The sequence below is a fragment of the Strix aluco genome, chromosome 24 (genome assembly GCF_031877795.1).
Source record: "Strix aluco isolate bStrAlu1 chromosome 24, bStrAlu1.hap1, whole genome shotgun sequence".
Lineage (NCBI taxonomy): Eukaryota > Metazoa > Chordata > Aves > Strigiformes > Strigidae > Strix > Strix aluco.
Window position 1 is genome coordinate 9,565,367 of NC_133954.1, and position 26,396 is coordinate 9,591,762.

At 41.1% G+C, this 26,396-nt stretch overlaps 2 protein-coding genes across 2 annotated transcripts; both read right to left on the bottom strand.

The window, feature by feature from the left end:
- Positions 1-6,081: 6,081 nt before the first annotated feature.
- KRT23 (keratin 23) lies at positions 6,082-16,356 on the bottom strand. Its single transcript, XM_074849559.1, has 8 exons — positions 15,943-16,356; positions 12,335-12,417; positions 10,747-10,903; positions 8,967-9,128; positions 8,754-8,879; positions 7,802-8,022; positions 6,846-6,877; positions 6,082-6,185 (listed from the first exon to the last, which is right to left on the bottom strand). The coding sequence occupies exons 1-8, from the start codon at positions 16,354-16,356 to the stop codon at positions 6,082-6,084; spliced, it is 1,299 nt and encodes a 432-aa protein (XP_074705660.1).
- A 3,656-nt stretch (positions 16,357-20,012) lies between these two features.
- Positions 20,013-25,444, bottom strand: LOC141934220 (keratin, type I cytoskeletal 19-like). The gene is made up of 8 exons (XM_074849558.1): positions 24,905-25,444; positions 24,137-24,219; positions 23,028-23,184; positions 22,385-22,546; positions 22,107-22,232; positions 21,746-21,966; positions 20,882-20,907; positions 20,013-20,380 (listed from the first exon to the last, which is right to left on the bottom strand). Exons 1-8 carry the CDS (start codon positions 25,442-25,444, stop codon positions 20,295-20,297), a joined length of 1,401 nt encoding a protein of 466 aa, XP_074705659.1. The 3' UTR covers positions 20,013-20,294.
- Positions 25,445-26,396: the final 952 nt, after the last annotated feature.

Sequence of the window (26,396 nt, forward strand, 5' to 3'; positions counted from 1 at the left end):
CACGCATTCACATCTGTGTAGATTTTTTTTGCTAGCTTTTAAAAAAAAAAAAATCCTTGTGCTTTCAGGGACCTGACTTCTATAATGCTTGGAACCCCCAAACCAGGAGAAAAACTTATTTTTTTTTTCAAGGGTATAGTTGCACTCCTAACTGTCAGGAGTTGCCTGGGCAGTTGCACAACTGCAGCTTTTTGTTTGGGACCACTCCGGTGGCTCAGCCTTTCTGACGCTCTAGGGGGTACATTCTGGTGGCGGCGTGGCACCCCCTCTCCCAGTATTTGTCTAACCAGTTCCAGGCTGCGGCTTGCTCGCTTGGGAAGGAGAAGGGACCTGAAACACTCTCCAGCTTCAGGATCTGCGTCGGGCAATCAGGGATCAAAAACATTTAAAAAAAAATTAAAAAAACCCACCCAAAACAAAACAGGTCAAAAATATATCTCAGTACTCCCCTGGCGAGATGGACATAGCAATGTCCATGACACAAAAACGTAAATAGAACTTTGCAGTGAAAAGCTGCTCCCAAGCCGCCCGGCGGAGGGCAGGTCCCGGCAGGTTCCCGGGGCGCTGCCGCCGCCGCTCGGGGCCGCCCGGGGCGCACACGCGGGGCTGGCGCTAGAGGCCACCACTTGCCCGTTAAACGAGCCACCTCTGCGGAGCGCCCAGCGTCCGCTCCTGGCCGTGCTTCATGTGAGTCACATATTGCATAACAACAGCTCACGTATTACCCACTTTGCTGGTCCTATATCCAGAAGAAAAATTTTTTGCATAACTCTCGTGGCCAAATGTTTAAAGTAATATTTATCTTCACAGCCACAAGCTGTAATTACAAGAGTTTAGCGCTGCGTATGGCGGTGAGTTTGTAAGCAATGGCAACAAGTATTGTCTATCTTTCTAAATCTTGAAAGCTGGATTTTTGAGGACAGGAATGTTCGTTATCGCTTCGAATTATGCCCCTTTATGACTGATGCTTCAGTATCAATTTTTAGACAGCAGTAAACTCTAGACATTAAAGAAAAAACTTCTTTGGTTTTATTTTTACAGTTTTTGTGCTGCCTAGCAGCAATGTTATTTCCAGTGGAACATGTCCATTCACCAAACGTCTTGGTAGCTGGCTTGAGACTGTTCTGTGATGAGGTTAACTACAAAACAGAGCCTGGGCACTGAAATGGCTTCCAAAAATTGGTAATTTATCTCACTAATAAGGAATGAAAAAAAATTTTTTTCCTGCACTGGTAACTTTAAAATCACAGTTTCTGTCTACTTGCAGCAAGATTACATATCTGCTTCTTTGAAATTAATTGCTCTGGCAGGAGTTGCTTCCAGTGTATTTGTTTTATGCATTTTATGCTTTAATTTCTTGTTTGCATGATTCAGGGCTGTAGACCTGAGCCAAAGTTGGCACTTTCTCTCTAATAGTAGCAGACTATTAATTTCTATTCTAAAGAAGTGCTGTGTAGTCTCTCAGCCTCTTCAGCTTGTTTGTTTCTCCTTCTTTTCCCTGCCTGCTCCGAATAATTATTCCTCTAAATGGAATTACATTTTTTTCTAATTATAGTCCTCATTTTTGTTGCTTTCTATAGAGCCTAATAACAGCCTATCAAATTAACTCCTTTTGACTTGACCTTAGGATGTTGGAAAGCAAAAAAATTTACCCCTGAAGTCTAGATCGTTACTGGAAGTGTCTTTACCACAGCTGGATGTTATAATTTTATGCCTTTAAGCTTCTGATGCATATTCAGAGTTTCAAAAGGCAAATTAGTATGTCCAGAGAAGCAGCCGTGCACCTGTTTCACCATTAGGTCACGTCTAGTGCTATGAGCTTCTATCATAAGGGCAGTCCAAGCTGTAATATATTGATGCTTATGTTTCATGTGGTATTTCTGCAAACAATTCTTTTATGCCAACCCCTAGATGTGGGGCTCAAGTAGGTCATTTCAGTATAGTCACACAATTAAAAATATCTTAAAAATACAACTTGAAAAGAAATAAAAGATTTTACTGAGGAAGGAATTATGAGGAAGCAATACATGGTAAAAACTTACTTGTGATTTCACAAAGCCAAATGTGTAAGTAGAGTCAATAATTAAGATGCCTTTGCTGTATAATTCGGGACGTGGGGAGGAGGGGGGGTGCAGGCCTCTCAAGCATTATTCTTTCTTTGCTTCCCTGTTTATAGATCCTTCCCTTTTCTAAATGATTCATACACAGGAACAGGCATCTCCCAGCAAAACTGCAGAAACCTTTATAGGTCAGGGTGTGGACATTGTGAAATGTTTTACCGGCTCTTCTACCTGTTCTCTCTGCTTCAATAATAGCGTGCAAACAGTGTTTTTAGCAGTGCTACAAGTGCTAGATTTTCTTTTCTTCTCTTTCTGAAATGACTTCTTTAATTTTGCATCTGCATTAACAAGGCAGGCAGAAAGCAAAAATTTTGCATTCTACAGAAATGTCTTGTTCATAAATAAGAAAGAAACCTGCCAATGTGTGGCCACATCACCCAAAAGAATGTGTGATTAATAGCACAAACCATTACTGCATTACCTCATTGCAAACCTCTTCCAGAGGATCAACAATTCACCTACTAAAGCTGCGTATTGTAATATACCTTAATAAGTTTTAACATTTCTACAAGTGAAATGAGCTATGACTCATGCACGTTCTGGAGTGCGTTCAAGTCTGTTATAAATCACGTTGGAGGATTATTTAGTGCAGGACTTCCTTAAATGGCAGGTGAAACTCCCAGAAGTGATTTGTGAATGCTGATGGTTTCAGCCTCCTTTTATAGCCTGAGTTCCTGTGCCTTGTTAGTTTGCAAAAGTTGTTACATCATTCACTTAGACGTAGAATTGACATTCTCTCCTAATGGTATTTTTTTGCTATCCTCTTCCATTTATGGGAAATAGAGTATATTCACTTTGAGTGTGTTATTTTTTATGATACTTCACATTTTTAAAATTGCAGTTTCTTTGGGCCTGGGTCAGTCACTTCCTTCGTGTTGAAACAGCACTTCTGTGTATATTTAATACTGAAGTGGAATGAATACCAGCTAGCAGAGTGCAATCAGTTTTAATACAACGAATTAATAAAATAATTTTTCAAGCAATACAGTGTCACACGCCTGGAGATTTCCCTCCCTTGAAGACACTGGTCTGAGACTGAGAGAAAGAAGCACGTATGCCATCTCTTTTTTGAAGTTTCCCAGATACTACAAACTCACCCAAGACACCCAGGCATAGTGTTCTGTACAGGACTAATTTTAGTAGAGCTATTGGCACATGTAAATCGAAGAACATCATCAAAGTGTGCGCAGGGTCTTGACCGGCAGTACACACTTGGAATGAATCAGTCAGCTTAAGCATCTTCCATGCGATCAGATCCAGGAAGGATTGCTGTAACGAGAGAATGGCTCGTCGCGGAAGTTGTATTATCTAATAGCTGGGGTAAGTAGAAGCTGTGAAGTGATGAATTCTAATTTAGTCGCTATTAGTGACTTTCTTTGCAGCCTTGAGCTAGTTGTGTCATCTCTTTTTCCAATTTCTCAAGCAATAAAATGGGAATGATAACACTACCCCCATTCATTATCTCCCTAACTTCATCTCTCAGCGTGTTGTGACAATATAATGTTAATAGTGCATGCAAGTGGTAAATAATAGTTTCATTATTTATTATTTAAGGTGCAGGCCTACCCTAGATACATTTGGAAATGCACAGCTTATCTACCAGAACACAAATTCAGAAATAGTGAATAGCCACTAGATATAGGGCAACGTACGGCTGGGGACACAGGATCATAAGCTGTTCAACCAAAAGGAAATCTGCAATTATACACAGTGTTCTAAAGCCATGAAAAATTATCCAGAAGTAAGCAATCTTTGCTATAGAACGCTTACTTCCGTTTAGAAAACAGAATGTAGTGTAACTAGTGTTGATATGTTCAAGGACTATTTGGTTCACTTCACTTACTAAAAGGCAGCAACTGGAATGGATGTGTTAGAGCCATCGATGTGTGATGATGTCAGTAAATGGAGAGAACTCTGAGGTGAGTGTCGTGAGCTGGGCTGGACTGACCATTGCAGAACGCAGCGACGCAGTTGTAAGTGAAGGTTAAAATCAGGGAGCAGTGGGCTGGGACCGTTTGGACCACAGCGGAGCGTAACGCAGGAGCGCAGGGAGGGCGTCTCTCGCCTCGGCAGGAGAGGACACTGGGACAGGAGCAAAGCCCGTGCATTGCTCAAGAATGCGAAATAAGGACAGGGTGTTCTAGAAAGCACTTCAGTTATTCATTTTTCCTTCTTCTTTTCTTGTAGTTTAGCACAATCAAAATCTAGCACAAAGCATAGATACTTTCCTTTGATTTAGAAATATGGGGCCACTTAGAAGTTTTTACACTTATTTGTATCACAGCAATGCAGTTATGCTCTGCAAATTTTATAAATGAATATAGCTTTAAATAACACAGAAAACTGGTGGAGTCCAGATGCTACAAACACCAGGTCTGGCTTGTTGGATCTGGTAAGCCGTAAGGAAGGACATTGTTAATTAGCCAAGAGTTACTAATCCTGTATTACAAGTTTTACCCAATTTAAAGAAACCATTAGGTAATCCATTCAATGCTTTTGGGATCTCTTTGAGCAACAAGGGTGGAGAGTTCGGGGGCCAGGGGCGAAGGGGAATCCGGAACTGGTCCTAACATGCCAGTGAGAAAACATTGTATCATAGAGATGGACTTTGTTTATTTTAAATCTGCGTTTTCTTTGAAATGTTGGCTTTCTTTTGTGAGCCTTGTTTACAAAGCAAAGCAAGTAACAGGAATCCTTTATGAAATCCCTTATGAGTAGGTAGGAAAGAGCACAGTGACAATTTTGCTCATGACTACCAGACTGCCCTGAACACAGTGTTTTATATGCAGATGTTGACTTTGGAATGCAGATCTGTACAGACACTCATTATGCTCCATTTTCTCTCTCTTTTTTCTGCTTTACAGTCTTCCTCATCTAAACAGTCCTGATATTTCTCTTTTTCTTGCTCAGTTTTTAGCTCCGCGTATCACTGGAAATTCTCCTATTGCTGTTAGGGTCTCCTGCTGAGGTGGTGACTGGGCGGATGTGAGAAGGGGGACAAAGCTTGGATTTGGCCGAAGAACTTGGGCCTCTCCCCTTACGTTAGTAAGCCTTGGGTATACCAGTCTGTCCGGACTGCAGAACCCATCACCAAACCCAGTGAGCATTTATATGAAAGCAAAGAACTGAAACGGCTTTTTGAATTAAATGGGTCACTGAGAAAGAATGAGAGTATCTGGAAAAGTACTTCTAATCTTTGAAGGAAAGCGTGGAAAGATGGTTAAAAAGCTGAAGAATAAAGAAATGTTTCTAGGGTGACTATTTTAGTAGAGTGTACTTTACAACAGTCCTACTAATAACGCTGTTTTAAATGGTGACATTGGAAAGTTGTGTATCGGGAAGTCTGTCAGCTTTGCTTATGTAAATGTCACCTGTAACTTGTGGCACCGCTTTTCTTCTTGTTTTGTGTCCTTCCAGTTTTATACCTCCTGAAACAATGAGGCTTTTGCAGTCATGACCTGTGTCAGTAACACCCCCACTTTGGGCTGGTGCATATGTAAGAAAAAGCAAAATTGGAAAATCCAACAACCAGAACAAGTAATGGAAAAGAATTTATTGGCTGCAGTGAGGTATATGATGAGAGACATAAGACCAGGAGAACAGTTGAGAGATTATTCACTTTAAATTACAGTTAATTTGCAGAGCAATAAATGAATCACAGATGGAGATTCATGCCCCAGTGAGATGTGCATAATACATATATTACCAGCTCAGCCAGTCATTTTCATCAAATAGCTTTTCTTCAGTGTTTTGATGACTAAAATTTCTTTAAACTAACAATATCAGCTATACCTAGCTCTGTATGGCACTTTTCATTATTAGGCTGCAAATCATTTTAGGAGAGAGTTCACTGTATCCCTATTTTACACACAGGGAGACCAACACACAGCACGTAGTTGCACAGAAGGGTTGGCCGAGCTTAGCCCGCTAGGAAAGCCAGTAGGTAGCAGAACGTTTTCCTTCATGCTTGCTGGTGGATCTCGTTGATGGTGGAGGACACCACCTGCCCATTCACACTGTCATGGACAATTGCTTTGATCTTTCGATTGGTCAGCCCAGCGTGTTCTGAAAGAAAAAGCAAAGTTAATTACACAAGAAGCAATGCTGAGACAAGATGATGCAGGGAAAGCTTCATTTACAGAAATTTACCAGTTGCCTCCTCAACTGATTTACCTTCACATGTTTCCCTTTAAGCCAATACTTATTATTGCTCTTTGTGAAATGTAGTGCCAGAAAGTCACCCTGAGTCTCGTCCAGGTCAGGGCAACTGAATAATAGAGCTCCATCCCAGCCAATGCAAATCTAACTTCAGAGCGGATTATCCTAAATGTCTGTAGGTCATGTTCATGCCAGAGTATGAGTTTCCAGACATGCAGATTTTCTGTTTGTTCTTAAGCCCTAACACTGTTTTAGTCACCAAATGCCTCCTCATATACCATGAAAGCTTTAGTCTTCAGTCTGAGCTTTGGGGAACGTGCTTGACTAACAGAGGTCAGTCTGAAGATAGTCCACGAGTGGGCAGACACAGCAGAACGTGCTCTGAAGCGCAGCCCTTCACAAGCCTGGTGAATCAATGAAATTATTCTCAAATATGGCCTACATGAGAATTAACTGCCATGCAAACCTTTCATAGTTCATTCCAGTAAGATAAAAATCATTCTGAGTAAAATTTGGTTGGAAATGACAATAATTGTCACTGTAGAGAACAAAATAAGGGATTTTTACCTTTAGCTTTTGATTCAGGTTTTCTTGCTATCCTGTAAAGATAATAACACAGAGAAAAAATAATGATTATACTTATTTCAAGAAGTTATTAATCCCCTTCTTCTTACTGATTCTAAGGAGACCTCATACAACTATGAAAAGAGGTAAATTAAAAAAAAAAAGATGCTTTTACACCACGAGAATTTTTCCTCTTCAGTAGTCTTAGGTACAGACAGCCTCATCTGAAACTGTCCTGTGTGCATCCGTCGCTGCTTCTCCTGTGGACAGTGGCATTGCTTCCCCTGTGTTCCGAGTTGCTCGAGTGGATCCCATTTTGGCTTCTGACAAATAGCCCCGCACCTGGTGCCACACTGTCCTGCCTCCCTGAGATGTGCAGTGACAAAGGCCGCTAATCTTTCTTTTTCTGATTTTGTATACGTAAGACATACTTGGTGTGTGAGATGAGAGAGTAAAGAATAGAGGGCCAAAGATTTCTGAACGCAGAGCTTGTGGACAAGGCCGAGATGGGGAAACCAGACAAGCCATCAGCAGAGGGACATCCTGTACAGATTTTGTGTGCTGGCGTTTGGAACTGCACAGGCCTGACCAAAAAAGATCTAAACTTGTCTCCGGGCTTCTTTTTGATCTAGAACTTCTTTTGAAGATAGGAAATGACCATGACTTTTACTGAAATTGGCTTTTTTTCCTATGCTGAGATAGACCTGCTGTGGGAATCTAGATTTTTTTTTTTAATAAAAAGTTATATTAATTTAGGTAATCCAAATTACACGGATACAGGTTTCTCTGCATACTAAGTGGCTCAAGCTTTTTATTATGATCCATCACATTAAAATACCAACCCTTGATGTAGCGTGGAACTCACAAGCTTTGATTAAGCATAAACAAACAAACAAGTAAATAACCCGAATATGAGAACTCTCTTCTCATCTATTCCAGTCAGGGCGGCTTTGCCTTACCCGTCAACATTCCCTTCCAGCAGCAGGCGGTAAGTGGAAATTTCCTTCTCCAGGCGGGTTTTGATCCCAAGAAGAACCTTGTATTGGTTATTTTGCTGCTTAATGTCATGACGAACCTGGCTTAGCTCTTCCTCACATTTGGAGATTATCTGCTGCATGTTTTGAAGCGCAACAGCGTAGTAATTCCGAGTGTCAGCCAAGGTGTCTTCCAGCATGTGTTTCTGACAGAGCAGATAATACCAATACTACGATTATTATTTATGTGGTAGATATAATGCAGAAATGCAGCACATTTGGTCTCTAGCTAGAAGATTGCAAAATTAAGACTGTGGTAATTTAAACACTTATGCATTTGCATGACTATTCATGTGAAGACAGCAGAATCACAAAGCTGTGTCATGTGTGCATAATGAGAGGCAAAACCTGAGTAATTTATCCCTGTCATATTCCTCCTGCTCAAAAGCTGTTGACTCTTTTGTCAGTTCTGCATTTACTGTCCAGAATTGCTCCAAAGTCTCCAAGTCCTGGGTATGTGAGCTTTAACCTGTACAGAGCTGAGTAATATTTTTGAAGATTCCCCAACAACATTTTTCACAGTTCATATATTTCATGCATTATAATAGCGTCTGTAAATACAAAATTTGTATTACTATCTGTCTTCTTGGACATTTTTTCTTTCTAGATCATGGAGTCAGCTGTCTGTCCCATCTCTTCTTTTTCTCATCCCCATTTTTTGTTCTAAGGAGAGACATAAATTGTTCTCTTCTTGGTGATGGTTGCTGAATCTATTTTGCATATTCTGGCAAAAAGTCAAGCAGAGTCCAAATTCCAATTTCACTGATACGTAATAGATCTATGCTAGGCTATGGACTTAAATTAAGAATTGGTCCACAACAGTTTCTGAGAACATATGAAGTAACAGTGACCAGTCAGAGATGTCTGCAATAGATACCTTACTCATCTGTGCCTGCAGCTCTATGTCCAGGGACTGTAAAGTTCGGGTTAGGTCCTTGATCTCGTTCTCATTGCGCTGTATCTGTTCTGGGTTAGGGGCTGCTGCCAGAGACATAGCTGCGCTCTGTGGGGCAGAAGCAAGAGAAAAGCTTACTGATCCAGTCACGTACAGCACCAGGGAGCTTGGAAATGAGCCGAAAAGGGCTGTTACCTGTTCTTTGTACCAACTGTCCAGGCTTTGACGATTCTTTTCAATTATGGCTTCATAATCTTCTCTTATTTCTGCTAGAATCTTGGCTAAGTCTTCAGGAGGTGCTGCATTTACTTTTACATTGACTTTGAAGTCCTGTGATGAGCGATTTGCTTCCATATCCTATTCATATATTAGCGGAGGAAACAAGCAAACTTGTTTGTGAAAATGGAAAGTTTTCATTCCTGTCTTGTCTTCTTCAGTCTCATCCTCTCACAATACCCAAAATATTTTTTTTGCATTATGATAGGTTAATTGTTATATATAGTCAGTTAACACTATTTGGAAAATTTATACATGGATGATACTATGACGTGACTTAAACCAGTGACTTGTATCTGATTCTGTGGCAGAACTGTGCTAGAGAACTCAACAAAAACCAGTGAGAAGGTCTTTTCATATGTTTCTGGAAGATATATACTTAATGAAGAAGCACTGGCGTTTTTTATTTATTATCTATTAGGAACTAAGAAGAAAAAAATTAGCTCTACCCCAGCCGAAACCAGGACACCTTTGATGAAAATCTAACAGTAATTTCATCTTTCTTACCCTGTATGTTAATATTTATGGAACTATAACTAAGTTTACAGGAGAGTAATGTAAAAGTTCTATGTAATTGTTAAAGGAATAATTGGATTAAAGCATATAATTACTGTGTAAACAACATAATTACAGGACAAGTCAGGCAGGTATGGTAACATTCCTTTTGGTGTAGCACAATCGTATGTGCTAGGTACCATTTTCAAAAGCGCCCAGGTAAAGTAGCATTTCAGGGTATGACATCACGGCCTCCGAAATGCAGATCAACTGGACGCACTGAGGTCTCTGTTGGTTGCCCTGCTTCCAAGAACTGTTTTATTGTAGCTGTTCAGTAGTATCCTTGGCTATAAGGGGATCAGCTTCACCTTCTGCTCTGTGACCTTTTGTTTCTGTTCTCCACTTTAATAATCCACAGAAACTGAGTAGGATGTTTGGTTCTGCATTAGGTAATAACTGAAAACAATATCAGATCAAGCAAAATGAAAACAGCATGTTGTCAAGCAGTGGTATTATATATGTGGGAATAACAGAGACCTCTGTGGGATAGTTCTGGAAGAATTCAGAGAAGCATGTTTTTTGACAATTATTAGGTATTATCTAATTATTGCACTTAGGATTTTGCAAGAATAAGTAATTTTACTTGACTTCACCAACAATTCTTTTTAATTTTGATCCTTCAAGAATTCAAGGTCTGTTTAGCTCAGGTCAGCCTGCTCTAGGTGACCCTGCTTGAGCTGGGGAGTGACCTCAGGAGGTCCCTTCCAACCTCAACCACTCCCTGCCTCTGTGATTCTGTGGAATGATATATCCAGAGTTGAGGGAAAAGTCTGTCATGAATAAAACTCAACAGCAAGCAATAATGTTTCCTATTGACTTGAAATCTCTGTGTATTTATATCTGAGTATCTCTGAGAACATTTCTGTTGAATATGTAAGTTATTATTAGCTATGTGTGACAGATGGGTAGATGACTAGAAAAGAATGGGAGAAAATACAGCAATTTGTTATCCTTTCTGAATCCCAACTTAACTGGTAAAGCAGTACACATTTTGTGCCTCATCTGACTCTCGCTGTCTTCTTTAGAAACACGATTATGTTCTGAATCATCAATCCCATTTATAGATTGTGGATCTTACTCAAAGTTAATTACATGGTAGCAAAGATCTGTGTGATAGGATTTTACCAAGTGGAACTTTTTCTACCTCCTCATGGTCTTTCCTCCTGAGGATGTGCTCTTCTCTCAAGCCCTCAATTTCCATTTCCAAATCTGTTGTAACAATGGTCAGGCCGTCGAGCTCCTTACGCAGGTTCTCAACATCAAGCTGCACTCCCTGCCTGCGAGACTTCTCTGCTTCGTACCTTTGTGAGGAAAAAGAAGATAAAGCATGCGTGTTGAGAACAGACTGCTTCTAACCTCTTGTATTAGTAGTATCAAAGAGAAGTAGACTTGCTGAAGTCCTCTAAGTAGGGAACTCGAGAGAACAAAAAACCAAGGAAACAAATTCTGTGTCTAAAATATGTTCTTTGAATATTCTTGAGTAGTCTTAAAAATAAGGTGGGTTTCATTACTGGTTTTCTTTCTTCCTCACAACTCCTCCTATATGGTATGAAATACTTCCTCTTTCTTTCATTTTCCTTTTTGCATTTTAACATTCACCAGGTTGTGAAAGCTTTGAGAATATGATTCTCAAAAATTTGCCAATAAGGATGTGAAAACAGTATCAACAATTAATGCTTTCTGTAGATTTTCCAAAACTATAACTTTTCAGTACTCCAGAAAATAGGAAAAATGTCACGGAAGCCAGTTATTAACATTCCTCTCTACCCTCTTGCAGTTTGCCATCTGTAGTATGCCAGAGTCAGAAAGACGCTGCCCTGTCTTCCCTTGGGCATACCAACCAGTTTTGCTCCTCAGAATCCCTCCTTTTACTTCATTTTTGGGGGCAATATTGATATTTCTACATTCAATCCATCAGACTCATTCTGCGATTCCAGCCTCTCAAAGTAGTTCCACTGTTGCCTTTTTATGACACTACTGAATGATAAAGAGAGGAAGGCGAGGCTAGATGAGGCCTACAGTGTTCAGAGCCTTTAAGTTTGTTACAATATTACCAAAAGCTGAGAGAATTTTTTAACAGCTGATCATCATCTGTTGAAAATAAGACAAATCTTCATGATTTCTAAGAAGTCCATGTTACAGAAATGTAAATTCCTTTCCTTTGCAAAGATCTGCCCGGATCTGTCCAAGCGTTTTGGCTTTCTAGTTGGTCTGAGAACTATCCTTCAGCAATGTACCGAGAAATCAAACTGTGTGCTGGTAGCCAAGGAAGCACTGGCCCATTTACTGTGGCAAAACTTATGAGACTCCGAAGCAGAAGATACGGAAGGACGGGTATTTCCTGCGGAGCTGGTCGGAAGAGGTGATAGGTACAGGAAATAGATTTGGGCTGCACTGGGGAAGCACAGTGCAGAGAAGGGTTAATTTGTATTCCCAGATGACACTTTTAAGTGCCTTTTGTCACATCAAGTGTCTGCTGTAAAACCTGCTCTTCAGGACCTGAACCAAGTATCATAAACAGGGTGACTCAAGATTCCTCAGCAATCATTTGTGGTTTTTACATCCTTTTTATCCTTTCTGTTTTTTTTTTTTTTCTGTTCTACATTGGTTTTATTTATCCAGTATCACCAGAAAACCTCAGTAAAATCAGTTTCATATTGGATTATCAAGAAAAAGCAATATTTTGCTTAATCCTCTTTCAAACGTAATCAGAAAACCAAAGAAGAGCTTACTTGAGCCTGAAGTCTTCAGATGCCATGTTAGCGTTATCAATTTGTAAAAGGATACTGGCATTGGTGATCTTGCCATCCTCAATCTGGAAAACAGAGAATCCAACAGGAGATTCAGTGTTGCCATATGGTGATGGTCAATAACCTGTGCTGGTTTAGACTCCCTGCTGCTTGTAGAAAGCATCTAAAGAGTAGAATTCCCATGTTAAGGAGAGTACATGAAAAAAACCAAGCTTAGTTTCCTGCTTCACTTAGATGTTTCTGCAGTTTTTGACCATAATACTACTTTTCTTTTTGTCTTACTTTTCTGGATATGAAGCAGGAGGAGTCATCTTATTCCTGGCCAGGTAGAGGATATGAATATATTACACAAATTTCATGGTATATTACAGAATAACAATCACTGTCTTCCTCTTTTTTTGTGAACTGATTTTGATTCTGTTTAGCATTGCTGGAAAAGCAGCCTTGGTCATCTCTAGGGCAAATTTCAGTAAGAACTATTAAGCTGTGTCTGAGTACAATCAGAATGCTGGAATTAATCATTGCAGAGGCCTAGCGGTGATGGCAGCAGCAACTCATGAGAGGACCCCTCAATCCACCACGTGCTTCAGGCTGGAGTCGCATGGATTGTCATGTTGAGAATATCACTGGCATCTAGTTGGCATGGTCCCTTCAGCTACTCACCTATAGCTGTACTGAATCGCCCAGCAGCACGGAGTGATTACTTCATGTTTCTGATTTTGCTTTGGGATGTTGAAAATTGCCCTAAAAGGTGCAGGAGAAAGTGCACCACATCATTCATTTAGTGTACTCGGCACGCACTGAAAAGACTTGTAAGTCCCTGTTAACATGAAATAGCTTTGGACTATAGATCTGAATATGAACAGCTCAATATCCCATTCAAAATCTGAAAGAATTCTAGCAGGAACTCATACACAATTAATCAGGACCTAATGACTGTGGGACATCATGTCCTTTCCTAACAAAGAGGAGAGGGAAGCACGGCTGCAGTTCCAACAGCTGCCTTCACTCAACACTCAGACAGTGAAACAAGGTGCGTTATGGCTGCACAGAAATCATTAGCCATTTCCAGAGCTCTCAGCACCTTGAAGGAAATCTTCCCACACCTGAATGAATCACAAGGAGACAAGGAAATGACAAAATTGTCCTGAAGTGTCAGAAGTTTATCTCTCACAATAAAAAGAAGGTACCTGTGGAATGTTTTAACTAATCTGTACATTCTTGAGCAATTAGCAGCACACCTGGGATACTGCCCTGGGACATGATCAAGGCCAGCTGAAGTACAGCAATACCTACAGCCGCTGCCTGGAATTTGTTGTCAAAGAGGCAATTCTTGATTCCATCCTTAGAGAATGGTAAATTTTACTATGGATGGTAATAAGGCAATGAGAAAGCAACATAAGAGTTCTTCAACTTTGTGCCATAATAATTTATGTAACTGCTTTATGACTCTGTGCCATCTGAACAATTGTCAGTGTTTTGCCAACTGCTGTACGATACTGATTGCAGTTAGAGCATTTCAAACGTGGATATTTATCTGTTTATAATTTTACAGAATTCCTCACTGCATCCATCAGGAATATGGGTGCATCACTAATATCGATCTGCAAACCTGGATAACTTAATTAAGAGCTCACACATTATTATATATGAAATACACTCAAATGCCTTCTCAAACCAGATTTTTTTTCAAGCAGCCTTCTTGCACTGACTTCTTCCTCAGCATGTTCCGTGTTCTTTGTCCGACAGCCTTGCTCCTGTCTCCCTGAACGCGCTGTAAATCAGTTTGCTTGTTTAGCAGCACAAGATGTTTGTACGAGACATTTACCTGAAGAACTGGTGCTGTTTTACTTTGTGTCTGGGTTAGAATGGAGTCAGGCTGGAGCAAGGCAACCTGTTGCTCCATCTGGCAGGTTCATCGGAAGTCAGGCATCCAGGGAAGAGTGTGGTCCAAAACGGAGGACCCAGATGATTATATGCCTCCAAGTTTAGACAGCCAGTATATCATAGACTTTCTGGGTTACTGGATATAGGATCCTAAATTTTATCTAAATTTCATTTTAGGTGCTAAATTAGTTTCACCTCTTTCATTTATGGTTAATTAATTTAATTATGGTTAATAATTAGATGCTATATTTTCACTCATTTTACTAACAGTCATGGTGCTAATTGCAATAAATTACAGAGAAAGTAAAAATTCGGGGTTAAATCGCTGAATGTCTCCTGTACATAATCCTTTCATCGCCCTTCCTCCCCAGCGTGAGCACCACGTGCAGTCAGTACTGGCTGAGGTGGCCAGTACTCTAACAGGTGCCTGTAGCCAGCGATGGCTAGTTAAGTGGTGAGTGTTAGAAGTAAGTGTTTTGGGTACAACCTACTCAAAAGTGAGGGCTGTAGCCCAAGCAGCATGTTTTTAGTCTTATTGTCTTCCTAAATCTTTCTGATTTATTAATACCAAGTCAATGTGAACACATTTATATTCTTGATGAACAAGTTTTTATATCTGGATCAGCTGAAAAAAAAAGTGCTCAAGTGACAGGTCTGGAGATGGGTGACCTTTCTGTATCCTTAAAACAGAAATAGGTGCTGACAGTTCTGGCTCTCCTCACACATTGTCTGTGGTCGGAGTGCCTCATCTTCTGCCTGGAGGCAACACATTTAACAGTGAGCAGGGAGTTTGATTAAGTCCCTGGTCTCAGTCAGCAAAGATGCAGGGTAATACCATTTCCAAGCCCTTTTGAAAAAAATTTCTCAGGGTCTTGAGAATGGCAAGTAACTGTATTATAAAAAGTGGAGGGAAAATGACAACATTGCATTTGGAATAGCTTTGGTTTTTGCCTCATATGGCTATGTAAAGTTAATTACAGTGATTAGTCACACAGATGGTTACAGTGCTAAGTATGTTCATTATGAATACAGATTAATATTATGCATAAATTTGAAGACACGTGAGTTTGGGAGATTGAAAGAGTTACTGTTGAACGTTAATATTAACTACTGGCAGGAACCAGAAATTCTCCTTTTAATTATAGTGAAAACATCCACAAGGAATTTGTCACTGCTATTTTCTTAATTACAATGAAGTATTTTTCCATCTGATTACATAAGCTCATTGGACCCAAAACTCCTGCAGTTTCATTGACTGCTACCACAGGAATCAAAGAAATGAAATGCAACAGTCTGTCTGCAGACAGCATGCGCGGAAGAAGGCAGTCTCTGCAGTTTGCCTGCTTTGTAATTTGCTTGAATACCTGTGCAGTCAAAAAGACCAAATTCTGCCAGACCTAGTTACTCAAACCACAGTTTCATGTACAGAAGCGAACACTTGGCAGCGTACAAATCTCTTTGCAGTCTTTGCAGAATCCCCCTTGTCTCCTTCCAGCCTGCCCTTCTTCTACCCCATTCCTTCTACCCCTACCTTGTGAACACAAAGAATGTTTATGCCCAGGTCCTGTAACCACTTTCATTAGTATTCCTAACACTGAAAAGGTTTTATTTAACTTTCTTTAAAGGAAAGCCATCAGCACAGGTGAGCACCCAGCTCCCTAGAAGCGCATACAATGCCATAGTCACTTACGGCTCTGCCTTACCTGTCTTTGCATGTCAGTGACGTTTTGCTCGTATTGGTTGAAGTCGTGCCTCTTTCCATGAGACTTTGTCCTGTGCCACTCTAGGATGCAGCTTTCCAGCTGAGCGTTAGCTGCTTCCAAGGAGCGGACCTTATCCAGGTAGGCAGCCAAACGGTCATTCAGGTTTTGCATAGTCTGTTTCTCATTCCCACCCAGGAAGATGCTTTCCCCATGGTGCTCGCCGAAGCCTCCCCAGGGTGCCCCTCCTCCAGTAGCCAGCCAGAGGGGTCTGGCAGCGGAGAAGGAGGTATGTGTGCTGCTGGCACCATCTGCACTTGAAGGTCTGTAAGAAGTTCCTTGCTGGGCAAAACCACACCCTGAACTACCCCTGAGGGACCCAGAAAAAAACTGAAAAGGGCCTTGGCTGGTACTCATGCTTAGTTCTGTTGTGAATCTAACCCAATGTTTGACTGACTAGCTCTGAGCAGCTTCTTAGCCTTCCCTAAGCAGCTTTATGCCTTTTCCTGTGGGAGTTTCCCTTCGATGAATGACTACAGCAACAAGATTGTGTCATCATGAAATGTGCTTCCTCTTGGTCAATTCTGAAGCATTTATGAGCCTGCAAACACTGTTGTTATTTGGAATCACAGCCACCTACCGGATCGCTTTCCTTTTGGTTGTTTTGGGTTTTTTTTTCTTTTTCTTTTCATATTATAATAGTGAGGTGTGGCTAAAATCAGTAGGTGTGGAACAGGATCAGCTTTGCCTCAGACTTTTTCTAACCCTGTAGTTAATATGTTTTCCTGCTTATGAGGGGAAGAGTATCATCCATTACAGAATAAATGGAGAGCTGGGGCAGGGATGGGTCTCTCAAGATACTTTTTCTGTTGTAATTCTCAGGCTTTAGAATTACAGCAGTCTGTGAATCCTGCAACGCAGCATGTTCTATCGAGCTGTATTAACGTACCGAACAGCTTCAGCCTGGGTGAGACATGAGGCTTTAATGAAGTTATCCAACCTCTGGCATTCGACTAAAACTCCAGTCCAAAGTGAGTAGGGCCCAGCTATTCCCTTCAGCTGCCCGTTTCCAGGTGAAATACCTGAGAATTAGGTACTTAGTATTTTCTACTGTTTTTTTCATTATTTGAGGTGCAGTCATATTTCAGTAGCCTTGTTGAAATAGACAGTAATGCAGGGATTTCTTGCTGTTACTAGTACTAATACTATTAAGATATTTACGTATATTTAGCTATGGAAAATATTTAGATTATGAGCTTGTAACAACACTCGAAAAATTCAAGTGATTATTTAAAGCTAGCAGCCCTAAAAATTGACCTGGCAATCATACAAAAATAGTCTTTCTCAAAAGTTTCAGTAACCTTCTGTCAAACTTCTTCCATCCAATATAGAACGGGCCAGTCTGGCTTCTGCAAAGATTTTCTTATTCCTCATGCTGATAAGTAGGTGGTAAATTGTGACGCGTTCCCGTGACAACGGCTGGGTTATTGAATTTACCTGGTCTCAGAGTAGTTCTAGACCCCGGCCGAGGGGTAGGATAGAGGCAGAAGGTTCGGGAAGCGGTGGAGAGCTGAGTGGACACAGGCTCTCAGAAACGCTGCAGCTGTTTTGCCTTAGAGCAGCTGAAGGCTCAGCTCTTCAACAAGCTCGCTCTTAGCACTGTTACTCGTGCTGAGTCGGGGGGTCGGAGAGGCCGTACAAACCAGAATTACACAGTCCTGGAAGAAACCGGAAGGAATCTTTTTTCCTCTGTTTGTTTCATTTGAAATTTTTCAGTAATAAAGAATTGCTGCACTTCATCCTTTCCTGGGATCCCTCCTAGGCCTCATCTCCTGACTAGGGCAGGTTTTGAGCTCCTCCTTGTGGCTGTGTCGGCTCTGCTCGGCACCTCTGGGTTTTCGTTTCACCAGTGACGTTTCCGTTGAGTCCATATTCCTTCTTACTGCTCGTGCACTTCATTGTGTAGAAGTGCTAACATTTTAAACTGTTTTTGGAAATGAATCACTGAAGATAGGGTTTTCCAGTAAGTACACGGTACGGCTGTCGCAAACTGTTCTGATCACAGCTCCCGTTCGGTGTCAGCCCTGCTGCTTGAGAGGGAGACAAAAACCAAAGGCCTAACTTGCAAAAACCCCAAATTATAATTGAACCAGTAATATCCTGTTGTTCAGTTCATCTCACCAGAGGGTAATTTCAGATGGAATTTTCTAGCCTGGCAGTTCAGCAAGTTAATGTTCTATAAAATATTACATTGAAATATAAATACATACATATGTACATAATATTATGTGAAATAAAATTAATCCTTTGTTTCACAGGATCTCAGGAAATTAACTCTGTGAGATTCACAGCTTGCCTGGCAGTGAGGCTGACAGTCTGTGAGACAGAACAGCCTCTGCCTTACTCCCTGGTAGTTTCACGGAATATCGTGCCATCATGAAAAACAGAATTGTATTTTTTCTGGCAAGTAATACAAAACAAAGGTGATCTGGCACATAGGAAGTGTTTCCTCTGAAGCTCAGCCTTTTCCAGCTGGAAAAGAGGCCACACAGTTTTCATCAACACATGTTGAGCATCCATGGAAAAGACCAAAAAACTTACTGCAAAGCCAGACACGGCTCTCCTTCGGCAGGCTGGCAGCATGGGACTTGTCGTTAGTCAACTGTTTAGTCCACAGAGTACAGACTGAAAGCAACGATCAGAGTAAGAAAATAAAACCTGGTCAGCAGATGGCGCCATGAGATGGTGGTTTCTTTTTGTTTCATACAAGCTGGTCTCTGTAAGCTGAGCAGCTGCCAGGCGGGCCCAAGTTAGCTGGAACCGAGGAGTGCGTGGTCCCGAGTTGCTTTCTTTGGGTATTGTACTTGTTTACTGAGTTGGAATATGGAAAGCAAGTTGAGCTGGACTGACAGGCTGCAGTTTAACCATGGCAGAATATTTTGCCACCTGCATTGTACAGATAAATATGCTGCGACCAGCACTTGTTGATTCAACTCCTCATCCGAAATACAAGGGGGTGCCTGCCTCTGGCTGTAGAATTTCTCTCTTGCTGTCTGAGCGACACATACAGCAGCCATCGATTTCTAGATCAGGAAAAGCTATCATTTGGACTGTTTGGTTTGTCTCTTCTGGTAGATTGTGATGTTGCTTTGCTGAAGTTTGCAAGAACCTCTTCTCAGTCCTTTCCAGTGAGCACACCAGCAGTATGTCCGCTTCTCACTGATCCCGCGCCTCGGTCATGGCTAAGCTGTGGGGCTGGTGCCAGCAGTGTAGGTTGTTTTTTTCAAATGTCAGAGAATTGAAGACAGAAAAATAGTGGCTCTAAGGAGGTTGGAAGGAAATAGTACATAATTCTAGAAACAATATAATTTTTGTAGATACTATTATGTGGACTGAAATACCCAGTGATGAGGCTACCAACAAATTTTCCAAACAGGTTATGTTAGCAAAATACAGCATTTATGTAAATGTTTTGTATGCTTCTGAAGTTGGGATTTACTAGCCTCTTAACTCTTCATCAGCATCTCTTCAATTGCACTGGTGTAGATTTGCTGAGAAGAGGCTGTGGTGCTAATATGACAGGTACAGTAATGACCCAGCCCGTGAGTTTCTTCTGTGTGTGTGAAAACCAAAACAGTCACTTGAACAGTTCATTTCACCTGGACCTTGCCTAGTGCTTCCTCAAGAGCTAAGGGAATTTGCCTTTTTGCTGAAGGAAGTGCAGGGACAGAAATATATAGATGGAAAAATATTTTTTTCAGAGGTGCATTTTATTCGTGCATGAATTGTAGTTGTGTTGTGCAATTTGAATTCAGAACAAAGAGCTTAACGTTTTGTTGCATAATCTTCTCTTTTTTACTGATACTAGCTTCAGATTCCTGGGAGAATCTAATGGCACTTTATATCTGTCTGCTCATCATCATCTTTATTATTATAATTAAAGTTATTAACGTTGCTGTTGTGGTTATTCACTGAGCATCTCTGGGGTTACAGGAAGCACTGTGCCAGGGAGGGTGTATGGTCATGTCTCTGGCAATGCCATACTGACTTCAGAAAAACAACGTTAGGCTGGATGTATTTGCACAAGCAGAACAGAAACTTTATTGTAAGTTCTTTTGTAAGGAAACTATATAGCTACTGACAGAAAATAAGCTTGTCATCTTTGACCCATAGAGCCAAATGGTCATGTAAAAAGGGAGAGCAAATTTAAGGGCAGACATCAAGCTGTTGCACAATCTTGGATTACATTCTTGTGATATGGCAAAAGTAAAAGGATATTTCTCGTAGCATGAGCCAGTGTGTAGGCTGCACTGGTTTTATATGGTGTCGTATGGAAGAGGGGATTCAGTATTTCTTTACTGGAATCTCCTATCACGAGCAGAAACAGGTTTTCCATCATCTTCCATGCTCACACGAAGAGATCTTCCACTGCTCAGAAATGCTGTTGTAGGAGAAAAAAAATCAACTAGGGAAAAAAAATGCACTGCTAACACACTGAAGAGCTGTGGGACGGGGTTTTTTTGTTTGCTTCCTCACAAGATCTTTTTCACATATCAAAGGGGAACTGCCTTTACATCTTACTTCTCTCCCTACTGGTCCTCATCCAGTAAATCTTAAAGAGTGCACATCACAGGTCAGATCTGGGTGTATCTTGTATGTTGTGTGAATCAGCAGAGGAACTTAGGAATCTTTGGGAGATTTTGGTATTTTAGAATCCCGTGAGGAGTTCATGCAATCATATTTACCAGCTACTGGTTTCAAAAGTGCACATAAAATAAGATAAAGTATTATATTTTTGTCTCTAAATGATAAAGAATGTGGTCATTGCGGAGAGGATGTAATCTCTGTTAGTAAGTAGAAATCCTGAGCCAAAAAGATAGGTTTATTTGATCCTACTTTGTGAATTCATTTCAGCCCCACTTTAAATGAAAATTTTTCTTACCATCCTTAGGGTTCACTCCTGACATCCTGTAGAAAAGAAGAAATATTGATTAATGACCATCACTGACCCTGCCCACTGAAACAGATCCATTTAGGAACTGCCTGTGAGCAGCCATGATCTCACACTGCTGCTTTCAGTGGGCTGTTGCTGAGGTGTGCTGTCACTGGGGTTACTGGTAAGGTGCTTTCTGCTTTGGAGGCCACTCCTACGTACTCGATAGAAAAATGAACAGCAGTTAGACCAGTTCTTGGTCCTGCTAAGTCTCTATATACTTCTCCTCTTCTCAAAATATCATCATCTGGAAACAATATAAGGAGCTGATTTCTCCTCAGAAATCAAAAGTAATTCCACGTATAGATCAGATATGAGAAATGGGCACTAAAATGTAGATTTTACTAAAGTAAGCTGTGGTCTGTACCAAATTTTTGTCTAGTTGGGAGTACTGGTGTAGGATGATTAATATTTTCACCTCTGTGCACAAATATAGAAAATCAAGAGCTAAAGAAATACTGAGAACAGGTTTTTATAGGTTATTTCAGGCTGAAGGCTATTATTCTGGTGCAGCAAGAGGATTATATAAGACATACGTACGGTGTCTGGTGCCTTCCGTAATTCATTGCAGTTGAAATGGTTGCATTTATATTTTCAAATCATCAGCACAATTGATCTGGAGATTTAGCCTGAGTTATAGCAACGCCTGGGATTTTGCCAGGCAGCTGTTTTCCCAGTACTCAAAAGGCTGCGTATGCAGGGAGTGTAATTTAGTGATCTGGAGTCAGTTTAGCAACCACAAATTACTGCTTTACAACGTGTCACGTTATTAACTTTATCTAATCATCATAGGATTTGTATATAGTAACGTACTGAGAGTCCTGGCCCTCCAGCAACTGGCGGTACGTGGCGATTTCCTGCTCCAGGCGACTTTTGATGTCCATGAGCATTCTGTACTCCTGGTTCTGACGCTCCATGTCGCATCGAAGCTCACTCAGTTGCTCCTCAACGCTGGTGATAAGGGCCTGAATCTGTGCCAGCTGTGCGCAGTATCGTCCTTCTGTATCTCGCAAGTTGGCTTCTAGTCCAGCTTTCTAAAACGGAGTAACGTCAGGATAAGTTAGCCCGCAGGTTTGTCCCCCAGCGGGGGACACTAAGGAGAGGCAAGATAGAGAGGGAGGAGGGGGAGAGTGTTCTAGCAGTGCCTCGTGATGCGCGTGGCACAGCTCCGTACCATGCTGAGCTGCGACTGGAGCTCAATCTCCAGGCCCTGGACCGTGCGTCTCAGTTCTGTGATCTCCGATTTGCTGGTCTGGATCTGTTGTGTATGGGTGGCTACTTCACGGTTCAGCTCATCAGTCTGAAAGAGAAAAACAACTGTAAAATCACATACATATTGTATTAAAAAAAGTTCAATTATTTTGGGAAAAGGAGGGCCCATCCCACCCCATCTGCTGGGGCAGTAAGTAACGAGGCAACACATCAGTTTGTTGGGTTTTGGCGTAGCTATACCTGAGTGAAGAACCAGGCCTCAGCATCTTTACGGTTCTTCTCAGCCAGAGCTTCATACTGTTCCCTCATCTCAGAGAGAATTCGGGTCAGGTCGATGCCAGGAGCCGCATCCATTTCCACGTTGACTGTTCCACTTAGCTGATTGGAATACTCTTTCATTTCCTGCGTGGGCAGAAGGCAGAGGACACAAAAAAGCTTAGGCTCTCTCCTCTCATATACTTCCTGCCATCAGCAATCCATGTGGTACACAGTACTGCTATTGTCAAGTATCATAGGTGGAACACACATAAAAATGTTCAGCAAATTTTCTCTCTCACTGCACGTGCTTTTCGACTCTGTATGCTCACACACAACACACATGTGTTCACATGTAACGTACGTGTATGTTTCTTTTACTCAGTTTAACTGTCTCAGTGATCTATCATGTGCTTATGGATGCCAAACTCTAAGTAATAGGTCTGAACAGATTGGAATCAGAGAAATGCTTCTCAGGACACACTTGGGATTCTTTTAATATTGCAGTTTTCTTCTTAAGCTGTGGTGTTGTCATTCCAGTTTTTTGTTTGGATTTCCTCCTCCCCACCCGAGAGGCATAAATTCCAAAGGGAAGTAATTTCCTCTCTACACTGTTACGGACTCTCACCTCCTCATGGTTCTTCTTTAGATAAGCCAGCTCCTCCTTCAGTGTTTCAATCTGCATCTCCAGGTCAGCTCTGGACAGAGTCAGCTCATCCAGGACCCTGCGCAGGCCGTTGATGTCGGACTCTACGCTCTGGCGCAGGAACAGCTCATTCTCGTATCTGCCATTTGAAAAAGAAACAAGCACTGGAATATGTACGAGTTTGTATTCAGTAGAGCTATAAAACTATGAAATTTGATATTGAATGTAGAGGAACAGTGATCTATAAATGAAAACATATATATTGAAAAGAAGTGTAAAGGGAGTAAAGATGTTTTTTTCCGACATCCAGCTATGACATATGAAAGTACATGCATTGCCATCTGCTTTTATTCTTGAGGAGTACGTGACATTTCACTTTGCAGAACCTAATAACGGTTATCAGCATCAGTGGAAAAGTTGCCACAGAGGACAGTCCATTTGCAGTGGCCTCTCAAATTTGGGGTGACGGAAAGCACAGACTGCCCAGTTCTGCCCAGGCCACGAGAGGAGAAAATACAAACCTGCAGGTACATCACTGCAAGATAAATCAGTTGCACAAGTATCTTTATCATCTTTTCAGCAGTGTCTGATGTGCTGCTGAGTCCATGAGCTGGATAAGCCCCAAGTTACTCTTTGTCTTTCTTTTCTAAATTCCAGCTTCTTTGAGAGAGAACTACTGCAACCAAACCGGGATTTCTTCATGCCACTCTACTCCTTTTAAGTGAAAAATCCCCATCCTATTCCTATCTTCTTTTCCCCTGTGATTTAGGCCAGTAAAGATAGTTCAGAGCATCACTAAAAAACTAAGACATGAACTATAATTTTTTATGTACACAGCTCAGTGATCTAGATGCCGTGTTCTATCACGTTTATATTCTGAATTGATCCCTCATCACATTGATTCTGTTTGCCAGGGTTTTTTTGGTCAGAGGTTACCAAGGAAAAATACCTATCCATAATTTCGAAACGTGTCCTTCAGTGACTGAAAAACATTATTTTCTAGATAAAATGTAATACTAAACTTCAGAAGACTGTTTTGCGAGAGAGAGAGAGAAGGAGAGAGAAGACGAATGTGCTCCAGGTAAACTTACTTCAGTCTGAAGTCATCTGCAGCCAGCCTGGCATTGTCAATCTCCAGGATGACTCTGGAGTTGTCAATAGTAGCTGCAAGGATCTGGCAAGTAAGAAACACAGCAAAAGGTTCCTGTGAGTAATGGTGAAATATCACGGTCCTGAGCACATAGTAGGTAGTTCTTGAGTCTGCAAACCATCGAAGAAGGTAGAAACAAACGGACCTCTGTTGGGATGTCACTGGTTAAACATACTCTTTGGATTGCAATAGCTGTTTCAATTTTATTATATTGTTCAGCCACACTGTAATTTTTACAGCTTCTGTAGAGAAAACCCAAAAATGCTGAGCTCTTTTCCACATTCCATATGCAAATCAGAGAGCTGAGATACCTTTGTGTAACACAAATTAGAAACATAATTAGACAGTAGGTTTGTACAACACCTGATCTTATCTGTAGCTAGGAGAAGCCTTCTTTCAGCCTTTCAGGCCCACCTGTCACATTCTTTACTATTTGCTCACTGAACAAATATATTGAGAATTCTAAACACATTTTGCCATGTTTTGCTAACTTTCAGTGCCATCATTTTAATTGTAACAAATGTCACATTTTTCAGGATAACATGTTTGGTTTTTAAATTGAGAAAAAGCTACTCTTTCCTGCTGGAATTTGGGGTTGGGGAATTCAATATTTATTTTGTAATTATTTTAGCTTATTTTAAAGAAGTGAAATATGCAGTTCCACAATTCTAATGCATTCTTATAACTCCTTTACCTATGAATGTCATACCTTGTCTCGGAGATCTTCAATTATCTTGTAATAATTACTGTAGTCCCGGGCTGGGCTGGTGGGAGCTTGCCTCTGATACCAGTCTCGGATTTTAACTTCCAAATCTGAGTTTGCCTCTTCCAGGGCTCGTACCTTGTCCAGGTACGAAGCCAGACGGTCATTCAGATTTTGCATAGTTATCTTTTCATTTCCAGAGAGAAGGCCATCACCACCACCAAAGCCCCCACCGACTTCAAAACCTCCACCAAAGCCAGCCCCTCCGCCAAAGCCGTAGGCTGCACCACTGCCGAAGCCACTGTAGCCACCTCCATAGCCACTACCAAGCCCAGAACAGAGGCCGCCACCGTATCCCCCTCCCGCAGAGGAGACGTACCTCGCGGAGGAGATGGAGACACCCCTGCCACCAGATCCTCCGTGGATGCTTGGAGCTCGGCAGGTGCCTCCCATTCGGATGGAGGAAAGGCGAGAGCTGCTGCTTCCACCACCCCCAAAGCCACCACCATAGGTAGAGGAAGAGCTCTGCATGAAGGAAGTAGCCATAGCTGCAGCACAGGAAGGCGCTAAGGTCAGTTATTCAGCTTGGTGAGAAGAGGAAAGTGTGTGCCTTCACTGCCCTGCTGCTTCTTTTATATCCTCAAGACAGGGTGTCAGGAGACAAACCCAACCTGCAGCCCTCCCTCCAAAATTTCTCCTCCCTAGAGGTGAGGCCAATTATGATGACATTCCTCACAAACAGAGCTGGCTGTACATCTCAGGGGCTAGGGCTTGGGTTTTCTTTTTTAATTAAACAAAAGGAATGATTCAGATGAGTGTTTTTTCTTCAGGCTATAGTTCTGAAACTTGGATTTACTTCTGTGACATTTAAGAATGGAAAAACAAAGTGAGTTCAACCACACCCACTTACCCATTGCAGCAATCACCACGGCTATTTTAAGAAAATCAACTTTTTCTAAAAATGAAGTTTAAGTAAAATTCTCCTTTCATTGAAAAATGCACAATCATCAGTTCATCTCACCATTATTTCTTCTTTTCTAGCCATAGTTTTTCCCATTAAAAATTTGGAATTGAATTTGATAGGTTCTTATTCCTGTTCTTTGCTTGGAACTAGTATTTAGACTTTGGAGACTGAATTTTTAGTACAAAGAGCGTATAATCATAGCATTGCACGAGGAACAATTAGCATCCATCAATGTACAAGGAAGAGTGGGCACACTTAATTTACTAATGCTTGTGAAATAGTCAAGAAGGGTAATACAAGATTGAAATAATTCAATTAAAAGAAGAAATGTGAGAGGAATAAGTTCCTGTCACTTTTGAAAAATGTAAACAAATTTGGTTTAAGATAAAACTGTTCAGATAGCAATAAATGTGCTTAATGCCAATATGCACTATGAAATGAAGTAATTCTTGAAAATAAGATTTGAGGAGCACTTGGAAGAGTCATCTTAATCCTTCGTTTAAAGTGGGAGTCTGAAACAGCAGCATAGTTCAG